The 21,917-nt window shown below is 38.6% G+C and overlaps 1 protein-coding gene across 2 annotated transcripts; it reads right to left on the bottom strand.

Annotated features, from left to right (window-relative positions):
• Positions 1-72: 72 nt before the first annotated feature.
• On the bottom strand, positions 73-20,361 carry TARS1 (threonyl-tRNA synthetase 1). Of its 2 annotated transcripts, XM_010977626.3 has the most exons (19): positions 20,166-20,361; positions 16,799-16,873; positions 13,682-13,872; positions 11,093-11,216; positions 10,829-10,950; positions 10,220-10,337; positions 9,886-9,950; positions 9,720-9,798; positions 8,764-8,910; positions 7,602-7,700; positions 6,476-6,642; positions 5,388-5,550; positions 5,149-5,286; positions 4,713-4,790; positions 4,498-4,598; positions 4,297-4,401; positions 2,651-2,723; positions 1,043-1,157; positions 73-598 (listed from the first exon to the last, which is right to left on the bottom strand). In XM_010977626.3, exons 1-19 carry the CDS (start codon positions 20,184-20,186, stop codon positions 450-452), a joined length of 2,130 nt encoding a protein of 709 aa, XP_010975928.1. In that variant the 5' UTR covers positions 20,187-20,361; the 3' UTR covers positions 73-449. The 2 variants fall into 2 exon arrangements, with proteins under 2 accessions (XP_010975928.1, XP_064335958.1); XM_064479888.1 differs by lacking the exons at positions 13,682-13,872; positions 16,799-16,873; positions 20,166-20,361 and adding an exon at positions 11,332-11,480.
• Positions 20,362-21,917: the final 1,556 nt, after the last annotated feature.

Raw genomic sequence — 21,917 nt, 5'->3', positions numbered from 1 at the left:
AAAGATAAATATTGAATCGAATGGTTTGTTCCAGGTAGGTGTGTAGGAGGCAAGGGAAAAAGCAGTTGAAACTGATGTGAATAAAAGCTTTTATTTTTATGTAGCAATCCAATTCTAAAATTTCCTTCATATTAATGAGATTTTGAAAAAAGTTTGTATTTTAGCTGCATTAAGTTTACAAAAACATTCTTCCACATTACATTAGACCATTCCTCATGTTTTATTCCCAGTGCTCAGAAATCTAACGAATAAAATGATTATTTTACTATATCACTTTTAATTACCTCCCGCAAATATACACTGTCTAATATCTGTCTAGGTCAGAAAAGGCTGCAGACTCTGCCAAACTACTCCCAGGTCAATATAAACTGAGTTTTATACCAGAGTACAAGGTTAAGTTATGAAAACATGCTCATCCTTTTCCATTGAGCCAATCTGGGCCAAGCTCTTTAAAACTCTTCTTCTGCCTGTTTGCTGTAGGACTGCTTGAGCTGCTGGAGCCGCTCGATGGTTTCAGAAACAGTACGTTCTCCGTGCACCTTGTTGTCTCTTGTGCGGATATTAACAGTGCCACTGGTCTTCTCTTTTTCACCAACAACTAAACCAAAGAACACAAAGCTTTGCTAGGTAAAAGGATTCTTACTGAACATTCGAACGGAAATCTACCCTGTAGCTTCTGATTCATTAAAATGTACAGCTGACTAAATCTATTCATTAAAAAGCAAAACAAACCAAAAAACCCCCACCATTTTGCAAAGACTAAAAGTGCTATTTGCTGAGCCACTTAATCCAGCCAACTTAATCAAAACCCACCATATGAAAAAATAGGAGGTGAAAGGGAGAAGACTTTTTAGACAAACCTTTCAAGATTACTCTTTTTCAAACCAAAATGCTCCTTTGTCATATTAATAGAACAAGCATATAGTTTGAGAATCAGGACTGGAAGGAACTACTGATGACACAATTCTCTTAAGCCTGAATCTCAAGATTTCAAATTTTCCTCAGGGTGGGCAGATTTTCTCTGGTGAGCTTCCTTTCTTACCCAGGATGAAGTTATACTGGGCTAGCTGTGCATTTCTGATCTTCTTGTTTAATGTGCAGCCCGGATCCAGATCAATGTCCACCATGAATTTAGCATCGTGGAACTGCTGCCACACCTATTTAAACAGAGACACAGAATTCTTCACGTCCAGGATAATTGTATTTTGATCTTGAATGCTTTTATTTAACATACAATTTCGATAATCATGCAAGCATTAAAAAAGAATGTTAACAGATGTACTGAAACATTATTAATTTGTGACTTGGAACTACAAAAAGATGTACTTTATACTTGAGAGAGAAATTACGAATTAAATAAACTAGATTAAATTTTCCATCTACCCAACAACCAATTACCACTAACATGACAAAAAGATCTGAATGAACTGTTTTTAATTCACTAATAGGTTGTTATGCCTTAGTGATCATTAACCAATGAAACTGCTGGGATTTTATAAGTATGCATATTTCAGAAGGGTTTTTAGTTTATTAGAATGCCAGGATTAAGACTACATTCTTAGCTGTAACGTATGTTAAAGAATAAAGCACCAGTGTTTTCTTTAATTAACACGAGCCCTGCGTACATGTGAGTTGAGCTATTCTGCAACTAGGGGAGTAGCCTGGTAACTGCAGCCCATTTAACACCTGTGGTCTCTGGTCATTAAGTATCAATAGCAGTGCCCACCTGTCTCCACTCAACATAACCATGAAACCACTGCTACATAATTCCAAACACCATCCGACCTCCAGATGGAAAGAGAAAAGTCAGTATACCGTCTCCAGTTGAGAAATGAGATAACACAGACTTTTTTCCTACAGTGTGAACTTTTCATAATGCAAATATGGGAAAGTACCACTAACCATGAAGCATCAGTGAATCTCGTCATTTCTAATTAAAACTACGTGCAGTAATAGGAATATAGTATATCTTGAATGGTTTTTGCTTATCAGCAAATGTTAATGCTCACAGTTGAGACTTCAGTGCAACTTACTCTAATGATCTGGAAACACGCTGGTTTTGATGTTACAGTGTTATGTAATTATGAAACAATGCATTTTTTTATAACTCAACTTTTAACAATTTGAAATTCCTCAGAGTGGAATTGTTGCTATAACAATTGTTGCCGTAACAGATTGTTCTACTCTTAAGATGTGATATATGAATGGATATTTTATATACATCTGTTAGTAGGGTAGCTTTTTGGTAGGTAGGGCAAAACATTGCTGTGTCATGCCACTAACCAGAAAAAAAGGTTCAAATTAAAGAAATGTGCATTAGAAATGAGCAAAATTACTCTCTGAATCAAAGAGCAGCTTAAGCTGCATTATGCACTTGAACTTACTTATCATACTGAGGCATCTGCTAACACTAAACACCAAAATATACAAGTGTATACACTTTCCAAATTATGCCTTCTAACAGCATAACCACACAGAAAAGCATTAAAGCAGTAATATGATCCACTCAGGTTCACTACAGATTGAAAATATTAACATTTCTCTTTATCACAAGCAGCTTGATTTACCAAGAAAAGACAGCTTACTGAGATCTGAAAGGCTGAAATGACAGCTATTAAATGTATTAAATTTAAAGAAAAGTCATACTTACCTTTTGGGCATATTCATCACATGTTGGTCCCACTGGAACTACCATCACCTGGCGAGGAGACAGCCAGAAGGGCCTTTAAAAGAAATTAAAAATCTTTAGTGTGGACTTGGGCACTCTCCTAAACAACGGTGGCACATTTCTGAGTCTAGTCTTGAGCACCGTTTCCCAAAACATGAAAGGGCCACTTTAAAGAACTCAGCTTTTTGTCGATATCCAATAAGGACTAAAAGGAGATTCAGAAGCAGAAGACTAACCCTACATCAGGAAAATCTGTAAGACTTGTCTTGCTAAGCAGATGACAAAGCAAAGAGGGGGCAGGAACTGTGCCCCACAGGTCACACATCGGGTGACAGAACACCACACACACTGGCTGCCAGAGGGGTTAAAGAAACATACTTAGTGATTTAAGTTATTCTATTCAACAAGTTATTTTGCTCAAGCATTATTTTGTTACTTATTCTTCACGGGGAACAAAGACTTTGCCTTCAGTTTATTCAAGATCCATTTTACAGGATTCAGCAAATTGGAACTGATAACAACTGGTGATAGTATTTGGTAAAAATGAGTGTGTTTTCACTTATTACAAGGTGACCTCGTCTGCAATTCTCCCTTGCAGGTGTTTCAGGGTCAGACCCTCCCCCTGCTGCAAGACATCAATCAGGCCAGTTTCTCTGGATCAATCTATTTTCAGTGGTTTTGTTACATCAGGGAAAAGGCTGGAGTAGGCACTAAATCCACCCAAACTGTGGGCTTTTTTCCCTCTAGGTTTGGTAGAGCAGTTAGCTGAGGATGTCCCTACTTTTTAGACGGCACAGAGAATGCTTTCTGTATTTGATTTGATTCAGTAAAACATATCTGAAAAGAGATTAGCTTATTTCATTTATATGTATGATGAATTTCCTATTAAGTCTGAATTAACTATAATTATAAATAAAACTGAAGTGACTGCAATGCAGACGATAAGACAGATTTACAACATTTTACAGAAGTTACACATCACACAAAACGTGGCAGGCTCTACAGAATGGATGTCTTATAATCATGTGTTGTTTTCAACTCCGTTTACAAAATGCGGCCCCAGGCAAGGCTGCTTAGGAAATAAAATGAAGTCGTGTGCTTATATCTCACCATCAAAAACATAAGCTTATAGAAATAAGACACAGAAATGTTGATCAGTCTGGAGTCTATACTTTCAGTTAAAAAAAAAAAAGCTTGGCTTCTAAAGGGTCCAAAATACTCGCTTATGATCAGCAACACCGAACACGCTGTCACTAAAAGCCTACTCTTGTTTATGCAGACAAAAAGACGTTTTATAAATTTCCCAGGTTACTTGAAAAGCAATCAGAGCAATAAACAAGTTTCTTACTGAATAATAATTCCTAATTAGAAAGCATTTATATAATATTCAAACAAATCAAGTGCTGAAATAAAAATAATTACTCGTAACAAATATTCTTGGAGCTTAAGAGTCTGGATTTAGATTGTGATTCCTTACTTTTCAGTGATACCTGTCACTGAACAGAAGTGACCAACTGGTGTAATTCTCCTTTTCCATCATACAAATATAACTAAATTGGAAAGTAGACATTTCTTAGAGCCAATTTACATGGTCCAGACAAAAACAAGAAAAGAATGACAAAAATTACCATTTGCCCCCATAGTTTTCAGTGAGAATAGCAATCATTCTTTCCACGGACCCCAAGATGGCTCTGTGGATAATCACGGGCCTTTTCTTATCATCACCATCATGGCTAGAAAAGAAAAAAAAAATTTGTTTTGCTTTATTTTATATCTATATTCTTTTATATGTCCTTGAAGAATATTCAGAGCAAACACTAGAAACTCACCTTACAAAAGTAAGATTAAATCTGATGGGCAACTGAAAATCCAACTGGATCGTTGCACACTGGTGGTACCGACCAATGGCATCTTTAATCTGTATGTCAATCTAAGAAGCACAGACTGGATTGTATTAGGACTGGTTTTTTTTTTTTAAACTTAAAGTAATTTCTTCACCCCAAAATGAAATTCACATCACTCCCAAACAGACTCTGGTACTGACCTTTGGACCATAGAAAGCTCCATCTCCAGGATTTAATTCCCACTTCTCACCAAACTCATTCAAACTGTTCTCAAGTTGCTAAGGATGAAGCAAAGTGATTTTAATTTTTGTTCATCTGCAACTTCTTCCAGCCTAGTATGAGACTAGAAATACTGCAATTACTTTCATGGGTCACTATTCTTCGCTTTACAATGTTGTCCAGGTAGACATACTTACACACAAACCCCTTTAAAGGTTATAGCTTGATGACTGAAAAAACATTCGACCATTTCTAAAATACAAAATCATAGAGAAAAAAACTAGCTTACACAATCCTGGAAACCATTTCCAATTTTCTTTTCCTTTTATCCATTTAAAGAGGCATGGCTTTCTTACATTATGGAACAAGCCAATTTCAGTCAAATAATACTGAAGCATGCTGAAAAACACCACTTACTTTCTCAGCTTGATTCCATACTTCAACATCTCCAAGGAATTTTTCTGGGCGAGTAGACAGGTTCAGTTTAAAGGAAAATCCAAATACGTTATATACTGCACGCAGAAAATCCAAACAACCTTTTATTTCACTCTCGATCTTTAAATTAAAAAAAAGAAAGAAAAGGGACACAGTGGTAGTTAATTTTCCTTGATTTTCTTGACACTTCTTTCAAAGTATTTTATCCCAGAGTCTCGTACCTGCTCCATGGCACAGAATATGTGAGCATCATCCTGCTGGAATCTCCGCACCCGCGTGAGTCCTGTGAGTGCTCCCGACAGCTCATTTCTATGAAGCACCCCGAAATCAGCTACCCGCAGAGGCAACTCTCGCCAGGACCTTGGCCGATGATCAAACATAAGGCTAAAGAAAAAAGTAAAGTCCATTGATACTTAATTTCACAAGAATAAAACTGCTTCTCTAATATTATAAGAAAAGCTGTCAAAAAGCTACTGGTTCTAGTTGTTTAGACAAGAAACACTTCTCAAAGTCTGGGCTCTGCACAACAATGGAAGTGCCTGTATGAATAAAGCAGCCAATAAAATAAATAGAACCATCCACAAGAGAGAATAAAACATTTATTTCCCTAAGTCTGGAGTCATAGCTTTGTGATCAATATTTCTATTAATTTGAGAACTGCCTTTAAGAGTCATATTGGGAAGAAAAAAAAAGAAAACTTAACTATGTACAAATCATTTATAACACTGGAAACTAAAGTCTATACTTTCTTGTTGCTCTTAAAAGTGCTTCAGTTCCCTGTTGGTCTGAAGGTGCTTCAGAAAATCTGAAGAATCTGGGAAACCCAAGAATGAACTTGAACTCAGTTCCCTGACCCACAACCCAGTTACCTTATGGAGATTCCACTGTCTCACCTACTCTGCCCTCGAGGCCCAGCTACTGGGAGCAGGACTAGGAGCTATGACTGAGCCACCTGCAGCCCCGGCTCTCCCTAGTCTTGCCCCCGGTTGCTCTTCACCCAACTTTCAAGAAGGTTAGAGTGGACTGCCTCAAGGCAAGGAAGATTTTCCAAGAATGTCAGTTCAGCAGCAGCAGGTTTTGATACATAAGTCTTCAAAAATAAAATCTAGAGAGTCTGCTATGCCTCACATTTTGTATTTTGCTTGTTCACTAGCTGGGCGTGGATGATGTTACAATACCGTAATAATGATGCATCTAAATACTCTTCTGATTAGATAATTTGTTTTTTAACAAAGTACTTTCAAGGGAGGGAAAACAATCTAGAACTGACTGCAAGAAAATCTGATAGAAACTCAAAATTGCTGAATACCAGTGTCCCGGGCAGTTCATGGGTTTCAGAGCAAACTGCTCCTTCTCCACCTCAAAGGAGAACATGTTCTCGCTGTAGTGCTGCCAGTGGCCCGAGGTCACCCACAGTCGGCTGTTGTAGATGTTTGGGGTGACCACCTCCTGGAATCCCCGTTTCCTATATTCACTCTGTTAGAAAACAAACACAATGCACGTGCAGGGAAATAAGTGCTCATACCTCTGGTCGAAGTAAAAATTTAAAGAGCAATTTTATACTGCCTAGGAAAGCCCAAGATGCACATGTTACAATCTAGAAACTCTACTTGGAGGCATCTCCCAAAGAGGAAGCGCCTGCACGTGCATGTAAGGCAGCTGGGCAGCACCGTCAGTAATGTGGTGCCATGAGAGGTGACATCTGTGTCCCCCAGTAAAGAATCGGGCATACTGGGTAGTGGTATCACGGGCTAGTATGTAACAAGGGAAACAAACTGGATCTGTACATATCTAGAAAGAGAAGGCAGTGCAGACTGATACACAATGAGACTCCACATACGTAAGTTTGAAGCACACAAACACATACATAACTTAGGGGATATATTTATGGGGTAGATATAAAAATTACATGGACAAAAAGAATCCATGCTAACTTCAAAAAGGAGTTACTAGATATGTATTACTTACTAGATATGTATAACTTCATCTCAATAAAAAATCTGAAGCAAGTCTAGCCCAGGGTAGGTGTGTGTTAAATGAGGTGCTGAGTACCCGACGGTGGCGGTGTTATTCCTTGACATATGCTTGAAACACTTCATGGTTCATAAAGCAAAAAAGCAATGTAAAGATGAACTTGCTTTTTCAAGGAAAATACAAAAGAATGGGTCAGAAAGCCACGGAGCTCCTGTGTAAAGGACTGCAGGCCCCACTTCAAGTTCACCAGCTTACCCCATGCACACACCTCCATATATATGGACAAAATCATGTAGGAGGAGGGAAGAATTTTTTAAACATTTTATGAGACTTCATATGCCCATTTCACTTTATTCTTTGAAATGTTTCTTCTTAAACACAAGATTCTTTCCTCTTGGTAGACCTTATTTAATAAAATCAACTTACATCTTATATAATAATATATAATAAATATGGTTTACCCTGATGTATTCAATAAGCATATTATAAATGTACGCTCCCTTTGGCAGGAAAAAGCAACTTCCTGGGCTGAGTTCATGGAAGAAATACAGTTCTTGGTCCTGAGTAAACAAAAGTAAAAGAAAGTTTATATGTGTACATAATATCAACATGAACTTCAGGGTTCTTGAGTTCAGAATATGGTCATGACTTCTCATATTTTAACCGGTGCCATTCCCAAATCAAATAAAACATGTTGACGTTTCTAGGGTGCAAATTAATGGTACAGAATTACAGTCCCTTTACAACTTAGCATGAGTACATTCTCTGCCTGTTACGTTCCTAAGTCCAGTCAAGTTTACCCAAGAGTGGCACGGAGCAGGGGTCTTATTCTCCTCTACTCTGCAAAGCAGGGGATCTCAGAGTTTGAATTCCTCAATGCTCCAAGCTCTGAGTGTTTTTTTTCTTTCAGAGTAGGAGTAGCAGGAAGGAGACTGAGAAAGACCGATAATGAAGTAGATGATGGAGAAGTGGGCTAACTTTGGGTCATGGTCAAAGAGGAACACCCTCCTACCTCCTTGCCCATTACCCACTATCCTAAACACCCAAGTTCTGAAGGAGGGACCCCACCAATTGCTGGTGGCCTCCTTCCTGCTGGAGTTCATGTCAGCCAGCCAAGAGAGCTTGACAGTGGATGCTGCCTCCTGCTCAAGCTTCAAAAGCTAATAGCCATAACCTGACGCCTGGCATAGAGTGAACTCACTTCTAGAAAGGAATGTTTTTACTAAACCTAACTTCCAGCTTAGGAAACATTCAGGGCTAGAAGGAAAAGAAAATGACACCACAGAATCCATCACTGACTCACTGTGTCATCTTGGGCAACAAGTAGATGAATCTTTCTGGGACTTAAGTTTCCACATCTTTAAAATAAGTCAGTGACCAGGGGTAGGGGTGGGTGTAGCTCAATAGTAGAGCGCATGCTTAGTTTGCATGAAGTCCTGGGTTCAATCCCCAGTACCTCCATTAAAAAAAATAATAAAATAAGTCAGTGAGACCAGGGAATTTCTAAGGTATCAAGCTATAGCATCTCTTCAAAAATCAATTCCTAGCACCTAATACAATCACATTTCAAATGAAAATAAAGAAAACTCAGTCTAGACACATCATATTCTTTTTTAAACATACCCTTCCAATTTTCCTATGATCACGGTTCTTAGCTTCCTCTTGGAACTTCTCCCACTCTTTCAACATTTTAGGATCTGGGAATGAAATGCCATAAATTCTCTGCAGAGTCTCCATATCTGCCTTGCCTTCCCAGTAGGTGGAGGAATTCTGAAAACAAGAAATAACCATGAAATAATATTCAAATTTTTAAGTATCTCCGTTATTTTAAGAGTTAGAGGTTATTTCTCACAGTCACATTATGAGTCAAACTCATATTTAGTCCTTATGGCAAGAAAAATGGCACAAAAAGCGCACACTCAGTAAACACCTCCCAGTTGCTGAGGCCTAGCCAGGGTAGTTGCACTCATTCTGCAGCACAAAACTGCTGCTTAATCCCCTCAAAACTGTTCACCCCCTCAATACCCACTCACAGCAGAACTCCACAAACATGACTGCAAGGGCATCTTCCACAAGATGATTGAACAAAAATGGAAAACAAACCAACCAAAAAAAATGTTTTTTTAAATGACTCAGCTATTCTTAGGATTTAGAGTGCACTTTAATAACCACCCATTAAATATTATGTGCTAGTATAAAACTGGCAGGATTAGTTTGGTTAAAAGGAACTATTTGGGTAATTACTACCTTAGACACACAAAAGGCAAAAGCACATACTCCCACAGTGAATCTCAAAGCTTTTAGAGCCAAGATGGTCCACTGTGTGATTTTGTAAATTCTCCAAATCTCCATCCCTGTGCGGTCCCATGATGAATGGTGAGTCAGTCACTGCTTGAGAATTTCAGTTAAAAAAAGGCTACTGACATGTAGTACCCATAGTCAGCAGAGAACATGAGAAAAAAAATCCACCCTTACATATGCAAGAGAAAAACAGCCGAAAAGAGAAACCAATGCAAGTATCAACATATATCGTTAGGACACAAGTATGTTTATACCATCATTAAAGTTACAGTGCTTACTTTGTGTATTTTCAAAGCCTTGATTTTGCCAGTGTGTCTGACATGAGGACCCCGGCAGAGATCTATCAAGGGGCCACACCTAAAGATAAAATGAAAGGGATTGTAATTAAGACTTTAAATGACATATACGTCAGTGGTATTTAATCACACTTGATATTCTCCTCACCTGTAGACCGTGGTAGTTGGAGTATTCACTTTTTCATTCAATATCCTGCATTTGAACTTGTTGTACTGAAAATAAGAAAAATTTTTTTTTTTAAATAACCATCCTTTAATTTTCACTTCTAAATACTATAGATAAAATATAATTTAAAGTACACCTTATTTAAACACTGTATGATTATAAATATGTCAGCATTTCATGTTTTGAAAATACTGTTAAATTTTTTTAAAGAACAGGATAGATATCAACTTAGTACATGAAGCCCCAATGTGACAACTTCAAGTGACATTAATGAGTGAAATAAAAATAGAGGCCACATGTTAACTGTTCAATTTACCTTAAACATTTCCAATAAGGTTTCCTTCTTAACTTCTAATCTTTCAAAAGCTTGTTTTTCTTTAATGATTTTCTTACACAGAGCCTCCAAAGAAGAGAAATCATTGCTGGACACACCCCTGAAGAAGAGAACATAATTAATCTCTTTCCATTCCATCCTACTCAAACTGCAGCTTGCAGGAGTGTTTCTTGAGAATATTTCAAGGGTTTTAATATAAAAAAGCTAGACTCCTGAATCATATATTAAGAATTTTAACCTACAAATTTTTAATAAATTATTTTTCTATTTTCCATGACTTCTACCTTGGTCACTGTGCAGACCATTCCCTCTAGTGCACCTTCCCCCTCTAACTCTGTAACCAGGTTTAAAGAAAAGGAGAAGTCCAAGCTTCATTTCACTTCCCAGTGCAGCTTAGGGCTCCACCTCCATCGATCTAGAAGGAAGCTCTTATTAAAGCTCCCGCTACTTCATGGGTTACTACGACACTGCAAGTTCTGATGGTGGGAATCCTTGGTGACTTATAAACCTTTATTGAGAACTCTTTAAAAATAATGTCTGGACCCAGAGTAACTCAGATTTCATTTTTCTTTATCCAGTTAAGTAACTTACCCTTCTTCAAGGTACATGTCGTAATAGAATCCACTTTCTATTGGTGGACCGTAACACAAACACCCACCATAGACTCTTTCCATGGCTTCACCCATTATGTGAGCACTCGAGTGCCAGTACACCTGAAAATTCAAAGAAAAATGGGATGGTCTGACAAAATGAAGATTTCAAACATGGCAACGAGACATCAACAAACCTTAGCCACCTCTTGGCTTTAGTATTAGCTGGAAAAGACTGTAAATATCAATCTGAATAAAAACTTACCGCTTGAGCTTCCTCATCTTCAAACTTGAGAAGCTCCAAGGAACAATCTTCCTCCAGAGGACGGTCTAGGTCCCACACAACTTCATTCACTTTAGCAATGACAGTGTTGTCAGCCAGGCCTTGACTTTAAAAATACACACACATGTATAAAAACACAAGAATCTAAAAAAGAATCTTCTGTAGCACAACAGTTAATTTGAGAACAAGAACATGAAAATAAACATTAGATACAGGCATACCTCCTTTGACTGCACTCCGCAGATACTGCGTTTGTTTTTTAACAAATTGAAGGTTTGTGGCAACCTTGCATCAAGCATGTATGCCAGCACCATTTTTTCCAACAGCATTTGCTCACTTCATATCTCTGTGTCACATTTTGTTAATTCTCCTGATATTTCAAATTTTTTCATTATTATTATATGTATTTGTTACGGTGATCTGTGATCGGCGATCTTTGATGCTACTACTATGACTTGCTGAAGGCTCAGATGATGGTCAGCATTTTTAGCAATAAAGTATTGATAAATTAAGGTATGTACATTTTTTAGACATAATGCTACTGTATACTTACAGACTACAGTATAGAATAAACAACTTTTATATGCACTGTGAAACCAAAAAATTCATGTGACTTGCTCCATTGCAATACTGGCATGATTGTGGTGGTCTGGAAACGAACCCATAATATCTCTGAGGTCTGCCTGTACATTATATTTTCATGTATATTTATCTTTCTGAAATAAAATGTAAACAGCAACAACATTTTAAAAATGTACCTAAGAATATAACTAGAAGATTCTGAAAATTCAGAACACTATTATTTGACATTTAATGTTTCTTGTTTCAGCAAACATGGCAACTGTGATAAACAGACAATAACAATTTCCAGTGGTATGATTAATCTTTAAATTTCCCCAAATTAAGTTTTCCACAAAGCCAAGCTATTTAGATTCCAAAGGAAAAAAGGGGTGGGGGTGGGGTTCTAAACAACCTCTCTGCTTTTCTCTTGCTGGAAATCCGTAACAGATCTTTCCTTTGAGAGGCAATGCTAATCTCAGGATCCTGCAAATGGCTAAGATGATAAAACATCTTAAAAACATGGGCAAAAATGTTATCTGGATATGCAGTACGCAGTACAAAATACAAGTCTCAAGTGATGAAATTTCAGATCAAACGGGAGCTCCAGGGAGGGGAAAGCACAGGTCAGAGCAGTCTGGATGGGCTTTGAAAACAAAGAAAGTGATGAGGGGCTGAAGGATCCAAAGACTTGGACAGGAAGAAGAGAGGAGACGGCACTCCAAACGCGGGAATGGGCATGGATGTGAGCGGAAAGGTGCAGGAAGCTGGGTGGAGAGAGCAGAGCTGAATATGATTAGTCAGATTACAGATCAGAACGTGTGGCTAGAGAAACCAGCCTGTGACAGTCCAGGCAGCCCCCTACGGTATGAAGGGAAAGTGTACAGCCCTCACACTTTCAGTCTTAAACAAATCTACCACCAGAAGGCTTCAGCCAGCTAGGCATACTGGGGGCGGGGTGGTGGTTCTCTCCTTGCTCTGTTAAGGGTTTACAATCAAGTTTATGCAGCCTTCCCCGTTGAAGGATCAGAACAGAACAGAAGGAAATAATCAATTCCTATCCCATTTTCAGTGCTACCACTGAATTTCCCATGGATTATAACCAATTCACATGGTGACTTCTTTATTTCAGCTCAATATATAATGATTATAATAATGAAAGACTCTAATTAGCGCTCCACCCTCCAAAACCTTGGTCTTACTTTATATAACTAATGAATTAATACATATGCACATATTTCAAGATAAAATGTTTAAAAAGAGACTGGCAAACTTCTTCTGTAAAGGGCCATATAAATATTGTAGACTGCAGGCCATACATGGTCTCTCTCGCATATTCTTCTAAGCTGTCTTATTTTTTTCAAACTATTTAAATACGTAAGAATGATTCCTAGTTCTTGAACTGTGCAAAAACAGGCTATGAACACAGTTTGTCAACACCTGGTAGAAGATGTATGTATCAATTTATGCTTTCCAAACTTTATCATTTGATAAACTTACTAACTATTCATCCCAATGATATCAGAATAGCAAAGTATTTATTCTATGACAAAGTATGCATCTAATTTTCAGTTACTTAAAATAACTTCTTCCTAATCCAATGAGTCTTAACATTTATAAAAAAATTAGATTTATAAAAATGGTACTTTTTTTCATGGGCCATATACTAGCTTATTTTTCCCATTTGAGATGACTTACCTTCATTTTTAACTTTAGAACTGAGATGTTTTAAGTCTTAATAGGTGAAGCATCCTCTACTTCGTTATGTGATACTTTATGATTAAAGTAGAACTAATGATATAAAATCCTTTCCAAAATAAGACCAACGTTGACTCTTTCAAATATTAACTCTGAATCTTGACTACATCATTTTGATTTTTTAAAAATCCCAAGGTAAATTAAACATTAAGAACACTGAACAGGAGCATAACAACATTACGAGGATAAAGCATGGCAAGATAAAAAAAAATTTAGTTACAAACAACAGAAGGTTAAGACAGGTGTAGCTTATACCTAATTCCACAAGCAATTTGATACGGTGTAGTTTTCCAGGATTCTGCATCAACCTGTTTACCATCAGGCAGGGTGACTTTAATTGGCTTGCTATCTTTTTCTGCCTTTTCTGCCAGAATGGAGTCGTGTTCTGCTTTTAGTTTATTATACATCTCAAGACGTGTATTAATATATTCAGGCCAAGGACTCAACTGTAAGACAATAAATGAAGAAATAAGTAAGCAGTAAACACTTGCTTTTCCTTTTTCAGGAAAGTGAAAGAAATAATAAACACAGACAATAAAAAAATCCATAATTATAATTCAATGTGGTACATGGATTGCCAAAAAAATCACTTATCTTGTCCTAAATGAAGGCAGAAGAAGGAATTAAATGCTTTCTTCTTGCAATTTTCACTTTAAGGGATTAAAGAAAATAAAAAAATATAAATAACATAATAAACATCTGGGCTGCCAGCATCCTGAATGAACAGCTACAACAACATTCTGCTATTATTTGCATAAAGTGATTTTTTTTTTCTTTTAAGGTGTTTTCTTTTCTAACGAATTATAAGTAGAGTTATAAACAATACTGGAAACAACAACAACTAGCTGGCTTTTCCATTTTGTTTCAGTCTTGTTCAAGGGATGGTCTGTGCAGCTGGTCAGCCTACATGTCCACTTACAACTCTTAACTAATGAACTATATATTTATTTGATTTAAGGGCTTGCATTCAAAGAAAGTAATTACTGAATTCAAAGAAACCACGATCACCACCTTTCTTGGGAACATTTAATTAGCAAAATAAGAAAACAACACTACTGTCCATAGTGGATAAAATGAACCAAAATATTTTATATAAGATATCCACTTGGGTTCCTGAAAGCTTGGCAAAGAAAGAGAAAAAACAACAATCAAAGATCTGACTGCCTCTACTAGTAGAGACTTCAGTCTTCAAAATATTTCAAAAAGCAGGCAGTGAATCTGTGGTCACAAAATAGTCAAACCACTAATATCTATATCATTTACGGTCTTCAGTTGAAAATAACATGAATATTAACAGCTGCATACAAAAGCAAAGAAGATATGGCTTAATTTTACCATGAGTTTCTATCTTCACATGGATTTAAATTAATCAGTCAGCTATAATAACTTATTCAAACATATGCTTTAAGTTATTCAATTTTGATAATGCTGTCCAAAGTGGTACAAATAATATATGTCAACAAAACCCAATTAATCTGAAAGGAGCACAAGCTAGTATCTAATCCTAGAAAAAATGACTTCTGATAACAGAAAATAAAATCAACCATTCCATATGGACTCATTGCCTGGCCAGCCTGGGTACTATGGTTTCCGGTAATCATGGTTATCTATTCTGTCAACCACAGACACCAATACCCTTAGTATCACAGTTAAAAAAACAATAGTCACAAAATTTAAAAATGTATATAGATTTTAGCCTGGTCGAATATTACTTCTTAGAATCATAAGTTTATACCTAATGCGAAGTAGCGCTTTTAGTTTTTTTCCCCCTTATACAAAATTTCCTTCTCATTTCAATTTGGGAGTTCAATCTTATTTTTTCTTGGCCTTCAATTTTTCAAGTGGAAGTCGAGCCTTAATTTCTCTGTAATTCCCTCCTACAGCAGCCTTTTCCCTTCTTTAGTCATTTAGGTGCTCTTTGGGAGCTTTTCATTACACTGTCACAGGGGTCCACAATCCTAGACAGTGAAGCATCAAAAAAATTAACTGAAAGCTCAGAGCCTGTCATTCTACAGCCATGCTCTGAATCCCTCAGGCCAAAGCAGCTCACCTGGTCCTACCTACTCAGAAGCATCAGCACAGGCCACATCACCCACATGACCCTCTGTAACTTACTGCAGTTTGTCTCCACATCCATTTGACACTTCCCAATCAGAAGAACTTAGTGTCAAACTTAATTTATTCAACATTCACTGAGCAGATACTCTGTGCTCAGCCCTGGGGATGCAGAGAAGAGTAAGACCTGCTTGCTGGCCTCAGAAGGGGAACAAGACAAGTACATAAATATTGCGAGCAAGGAGGGGGAGGAAAGGTCTTGGACATCTCACTGCACTCTTTTTCCCCAGACAGATCATTTAAAACAATATAATAAATCACATGCCACATGCACAATTCTTTATTCAGAAAAGTCCTCTAATTAGACGCTTTATTTCCTACTTCCAGGCTAATTCTCAAGCTGTAACAGAACAGTATGCACTACTTATACTGAAAGTAAAAAGAGAAATAGGGAACATATGCATTTTTCTATCTACTTGCAAATTTTTAAATTCACAATCCTACAATTCTCCTCACAATGACAGTAGGATATACTGGACAAAAACACAAGGGAGATGGCTATGTAGGGCTCTAAGCAACTTTTAATCATCTACAAACTTACCCTTAAGTAAATGGAAGCACTATAAATGTAGCAATGCAACATTTATAACAACAGCTCTTTAAAGCCAGTTTATTGTGCCACAGTAGACTTCTGAAAAGCCTATTCTTTTGCTCTGTATTCTGGTAGTTTTCCAAAGAGTCGCTAATAAAATGGTTGTAATGACAAAAGCAAAAGGGGAAGCATAGTTCACTGTAGTTTGACTTAAAAACAAGAGTAGGAAGACAAGCTGAAGCACCTCCAGAGCAGAAAGCCCAGGGTCCAGACCAACTCTGGGCTGACTTTCAATTTCGGGCTGACTTTCGAAATGCCACCTCCTTTTAGCATGAGCCCGGGGAACTGAAAGCATTTATCTATACTTGAGAGGCGTCAACATTTGTCATGGATTATAATTAAACCTCAGTGGCAAGTCCAGGTGGAAGCAGTGCGAAAGGGGTGAAGGGACTGAGCTTTCTTTGGTTTCCTGTCATACTCAGTATTAACTGAAACACCAAGTATCAGCATCTCCTTGAATAAAATGGTCAGCGAGCATCCAATTTGGCAATTGAGTAATTTCCACAGTCCACTTTCACCAACTTTTCCCCCTCTCAGACCTTTCTAATTCTTCTCCCCGATTTTTCCACCTAGTGCCATCTTACACCCCGACGTAAACCATTAGAATTTCACACAGGATCAGTCTGAGACAGCTCCCTGCCACCTGTCAGTCTTTAAACACTTACCTCTGCTCGTCCTCCATCCCCAGATCCTTCTTTGTTCTTGCCTCCTTCCTTTTGCTTCTCCTCACCGGCACCCACCTAAAAAGGTAAAACAGACGTGATGGTTTTATATCTTAACCTAATCTGACATCCCTCCATGCTGCCCCCAGAAAAGTACTGAGGGTGTTATTTTAGCATCTTTTTTTTTTACAGTGGAAATCTGATTTTGAAAGATAGAAAATTTCACTACTGCACAAGGCAAGCTAACTTACAATAAAGACAAGTCCTAAAAAAGCAGGAGTTACTTGATAATATTCATGTCCTCAAATTTCATTCATTTTGCCTGTTCTCATATCTCTCACCTCAGGTTTAAATGGACATACACCAAAAATATAGCCACAAGAAGCATGCGATTTATTCAGTAAAAGTATTTTTTTGGGGAAAAAAAAACTAACACAATACATCTATCCCATTCCACAATTACTCTGTGCTCACAGTATTTTGTTAAACCCTGAGGAAGAAGCAAACCTGAGACCCAGTCCCTACCATGTGCAAACCACCTCTCCAGGGAAACTAAGGCATACATGTATGAGAAACTCCTGGAGGAGAAAAGAATACAGCTGTGGCACTCCACTCAGGTGGCAAACAAGCTAGGACAACAGTAACTGCTAGGGCTTTAAATGATGGAGATTTCAACAGGCTGGATTTTGAGAAAGGAAATTTTTTCTACATGTACACAGACACTTCCTGTCTATGGTCAGAGAAAGAGGAAGAGCGGGAGAAGGAGTGAGAGGGTGAGCTATGGAAAATGACTAAACCTTTTAGGAAATAATGTCAGTTAAGATAGACTAGTGTTCAGACAGAAAGCAGCACTAAAAGCTACCATAAGGAATGAGGACTTCAATTTGAAATACATGAAGTCATAGAATGTTTCAAGCAGTAAGTCCTGTGCAATAAGGCAACTGACGGCAGAGTTGGTCTTACTGGTGGTTCTCAACCAGAAACAATTTTGCTCCCCTGCAGACATTTGGCAATGTCTGGGAATCTTTCTGGCTGTCACAACTGGGGGGCGTGATTGACATATAGTGGGTAGAGGCCAGGGGTGTTGCTAACCATCCAACAATGCACAGGACAGCTTCCCACAACAAAGAATTATTCAGTCACCATGTCAAGAGTGTTGAGGTCGAGAAACTCTGAACCACATTATGGGAAACCTAGAAAAGTATCTTCTCAAAAAAGAATTACTTACTTCCCGGTGACTGCTCAGACAGAAACATTCTAAAGCAAATTTTACTACGAAAAGTTATATAATTTACAAAGTTCCTCCACAATCACATCTGATTCTCACAGAAACACTGTGAGATGGCCATTATTCCCATTTTATAGATAAATTATAAAAAGTTAGATTATTCTTCCAGGTTCACAAAGTCTGTAAGTGGCAGAAAAAAAAGATACCCACCCAGGTATTGACTGTGGTCAACTCTAAGAGATGTGATCAACAGTGAAGGAGTTTTGAGGGTAGAACTGGGGATGTGAAGGGGTGACTTTAATTCTGTATGTTTTTGATCTTTGAATTTTTAAAAAAGTTTTATTAAGATATATTTCTGGGGGTGGGGGTATGGCTCAGTGGTAGAGTGTGTGCTTAGCATGTGTGAGGTCTTGGGTTCAATATTCAGTACCTCCACTAAAAAAAAAAAAGGATATATTCCTATAGCATACAATTCACCCACATAAAGAAGACGATTCAATGGTTTTCAGTATATTTATTTACTGTTGCCTAACTAGCAACAGGATCAATTTCATCACCCAAAAACGAAACCTTTACCATTAGCATTCACTTTCTGTTTACCCCTCCCCCCAGCACTTGGAAACCACTAATCTTTCTGTCTACAGCTTTACCTATTCTGGACATTTCATATAAATGGCATCATACAACATGTGGTCTTTTGTGACTGGTTTCTTTCAATTAGTATAATGATTTCAAGATCACCCATATTACATATATCAGTATTTCACTCCATTTTATTGCCAAAAAACATTCCATTATTCATTTATCCATTTATTTACTTGTGGGCATTTTGGTTGTTCTTTTCAATTATATAAAACTTACATCTTGTATAATTTAAAAAATAAATTAAAATTTAAAAATATGACTCCTAATTTCATGCTGAGCTAACATTTCCCCCACTCTGGGATTTAGGACTTAATAAACTTTTAAGGTTCATTTATAGTCAATAAATGAACAATGAACATACATTTAATCCATTCTAATCAGGTAAAGTACTGACAGGGTTATAAGATTACCTGGATGTCTTCACTATACTACAGGATTAATGTAACTAGTTAAGTATAATCAGGTAAAAAGAGAAGTAAAAATTAACTGCAGGTCTGTCTGTGTAGATTTAAAATGGAAAGAGAACGAAATGATTCTATTTTTCTGATTAAATGTTTTTGGTTTTAGCCACATGGATATTTACTATATAAATAGGAATAACGGAAAAGGAGAGAATTAACACCAAAGTTTTTTCGTGTTCTAAATCCCTCTCCATTTTACAGATGAGACTAGAGGCTCAAAGACAATAATTTCCCCTCTGTATACAGCTAGTAAACAGAAGAGCCAGGACATTAAAATGGGTCTCTCTGGAATCCTGAGGACTATTTCCCCTTTACTACAACATCTGGGAAGATGATGGGCAACCGTTCTTTACTTTCTAATGTAAGCATAGCAAAAATGCACGAGTTATGTAAAAGCTATCTAAAATTTCAACCCCAAACCTGGTACACAGAAGAGGATTGTGAAGATGTTCCTAAGCAATGGATGACACTAAAAGGAACAGGTGAAATGCTGAGCATTTGTGAATGCCGTAAGGCAGGCCGCCAGCACTAGGCAGGGAATTGTATAACTTCCCTAGAGTTTTGTCCGCTGGGGTCATCCGGCCTCCACCATATAAACTCCCCAAATTTGGGGAAGTTGTACCAGGTCATGGTGATTCGGTTTTCCCTTCCTTAAAGTGGGGCTCTTTACCCCTACGTGGTTTTAAAATAAAATGCGGCTCTGCAACATTCTTCCCTACTAAGGTGAGTCTGGAGCCCTAGATTCTAATTCTAAGTCTTGGCTTCTAATTAGAGGTGTGGGTCTAAACCGAGACACTCAAGGTCTCAGTTTCCTCATCTGCAAAAAGACGGCGGCCCCAGAGATGATCCGGAAGGCCCTGCCGTAATTTATGAATTTGAGACTCTTCTCCAAAGGGGGCCCTGACCTGTCCAGGAGCTCCAATCTTCCTCCTCAGGATCCTCCGCGCCCGACCCGGTTGGGGCGCTCCCTCGTTTGGGCAAGGTAGGTACCAGGAGAGCCCCAGCCCAGCCTCCAGGTTCCACTCAGCGTACTCACCGGCTTCTCCTCGTCTCCCATCTTCCCTGAAGGGCTACTGGCCTTCTCCTCCGACACTGACAAACCACCAAAAGAAAACTGAATCCCAAAACGACGGTCTCGAGGAAAGCAGAGCGGACGCCAGGCAAAGGAGGGCGGCGACTGCCGGGAAATTGTTCGACTGCAGGGAACAGGGCACCTTCGCCAAGTGGTCCATAAGAGACCGGCTGATGCAATAAGAAAGCGCCCAAACCCCGCCTCCTAACCTGCCGGAAGAACGGGCAGCCAATCGACAATGGGGAATGGCGGGCCCTCCTTTCTCTAAACCGAAAGCTTGTTAGGACGACGGCAGTTATAGGAAATCAGGATGCTGCGGAGCAGGAGGGGAACCAGCCCGCAGGTCTCTCCCAGAACCGAGAAGTCGGCTATGCGCGCGCTCCTTCTTGCGTCTGCAGAGGCCTATTCCAGGGCCTTTTCGGCCACCGTAGCGAATGAGAGGGGCAGAGTCTGAGCTTCCGGAAAGTCTCCGGCAACCCGATTACCTTCTTTGGCAATGGGACAAGCACAGCGACAGAAGCCAGGATTTCCTGCTTCCTTGGCGCCTCTTCACCTGGCGTGACTGCTGAGTTCTGGGTACTTCCCAGGGCCCCCAAGCCTGTGGCGGCGAGTGGAGCGAGCCCTCCTCTTTGCAGTCCTGGGCTCCCACGACCCAAGCCCTAGTGATCCAGGGAGGAGCGCCTTTCCTCCGACATTCCTTAGTGCACGCAATCGCCAAACTATGTTGCATCAGGGAGCATTTCCCCAGAGGCCAGGCACGCCGACTCCACGGATTCTCACGCAGAGGTCTCAGTGTTTGGAATCGAATGGGCCTATTTTCATTTATTTTACCAGCCATTTAAAAACAATTCCTGATTTGAAATCAGAGGCGCAATGAACTCGTTTATAGTTTACTCCATCAGCAGGTTGTATCGATTTACTTTCTAAACATCAGCACTCGAGAACTTGCCACCTTCAGGGCCATCCTTCCATGAAGATCAGTAACCAATAGCCTCCTAGCCCGACTTTCTGCGTTCACTTCTCAGATGGCGCTAGAATAGTCTTTTAAAATACAAGTATGATTATGGTAATCTCCTGCTTAAAACTCTTAAGTGGCTGTCAATTTAGAAAGTCATGGCTTTGAAAGCCCCCAACTGCCCAACTTTCTCACTTCCCCACCACACACTGAACTGCAACCTTAATCTTATTATTTCTCAGGTCTTCTCCCACAGACTTTTTTGTACCTGCCAAGATTATTCTCACTATCCTCACCTTTACGTGCCTCACATACTTTTTTTTTTTTTTTTTTTGCCTATTTAGCGCCTACTTATTTGTTAGACGTCAAGAATCGTTTTCTTAGGGGAACCACTTCTTGATCACCCTTACTGACTGGAGCAGGTCTCCCTATTACATCTGGTAGCTTCAGGTAGCTCTCTTTGTAGCACCTATCAGTTCAATTTTACGATTAAAAAATTATTGTCTCCTAGATTGAAAAGTTCATGAAAGCACAACTTGTTTATTTTTGCCAGCATCTAGCAGATATAAGCCTGGGACACAGTTGATGTTCAGTACATGTTGAGGGAATTAATGAGTGTTGAGACAATCCTTGCTTGAAAAACTGCCTCTTAGTTTGTACTGCAAAAAAAGAGAAGCCCAAATCCCTATACTAATGAGATTTACAAGTAGGCTTATAATAAGAGTAGATTATTGGTAGTACTTAGTGGATGCTCTCTTTAA

This window comes from Camelus dromedarius, chromosome 3 (assembly GCF_036321535.1).
Source record: "Camelus dromedarius isolate mCamDro1 chromosome 3, mCamDro1.pat, whole genome shotgun sequence".
In the NCBI taxonomy this organism is placed as follows: Eukaryota; Metazoa; Chordata; class Mammalia; order Artiodactyla; family Camelidae; genus Camelus; species Camelus dromedarius.
This window is presented reverse-complemented; position numbering and strand designations above follow the sequence as displayed.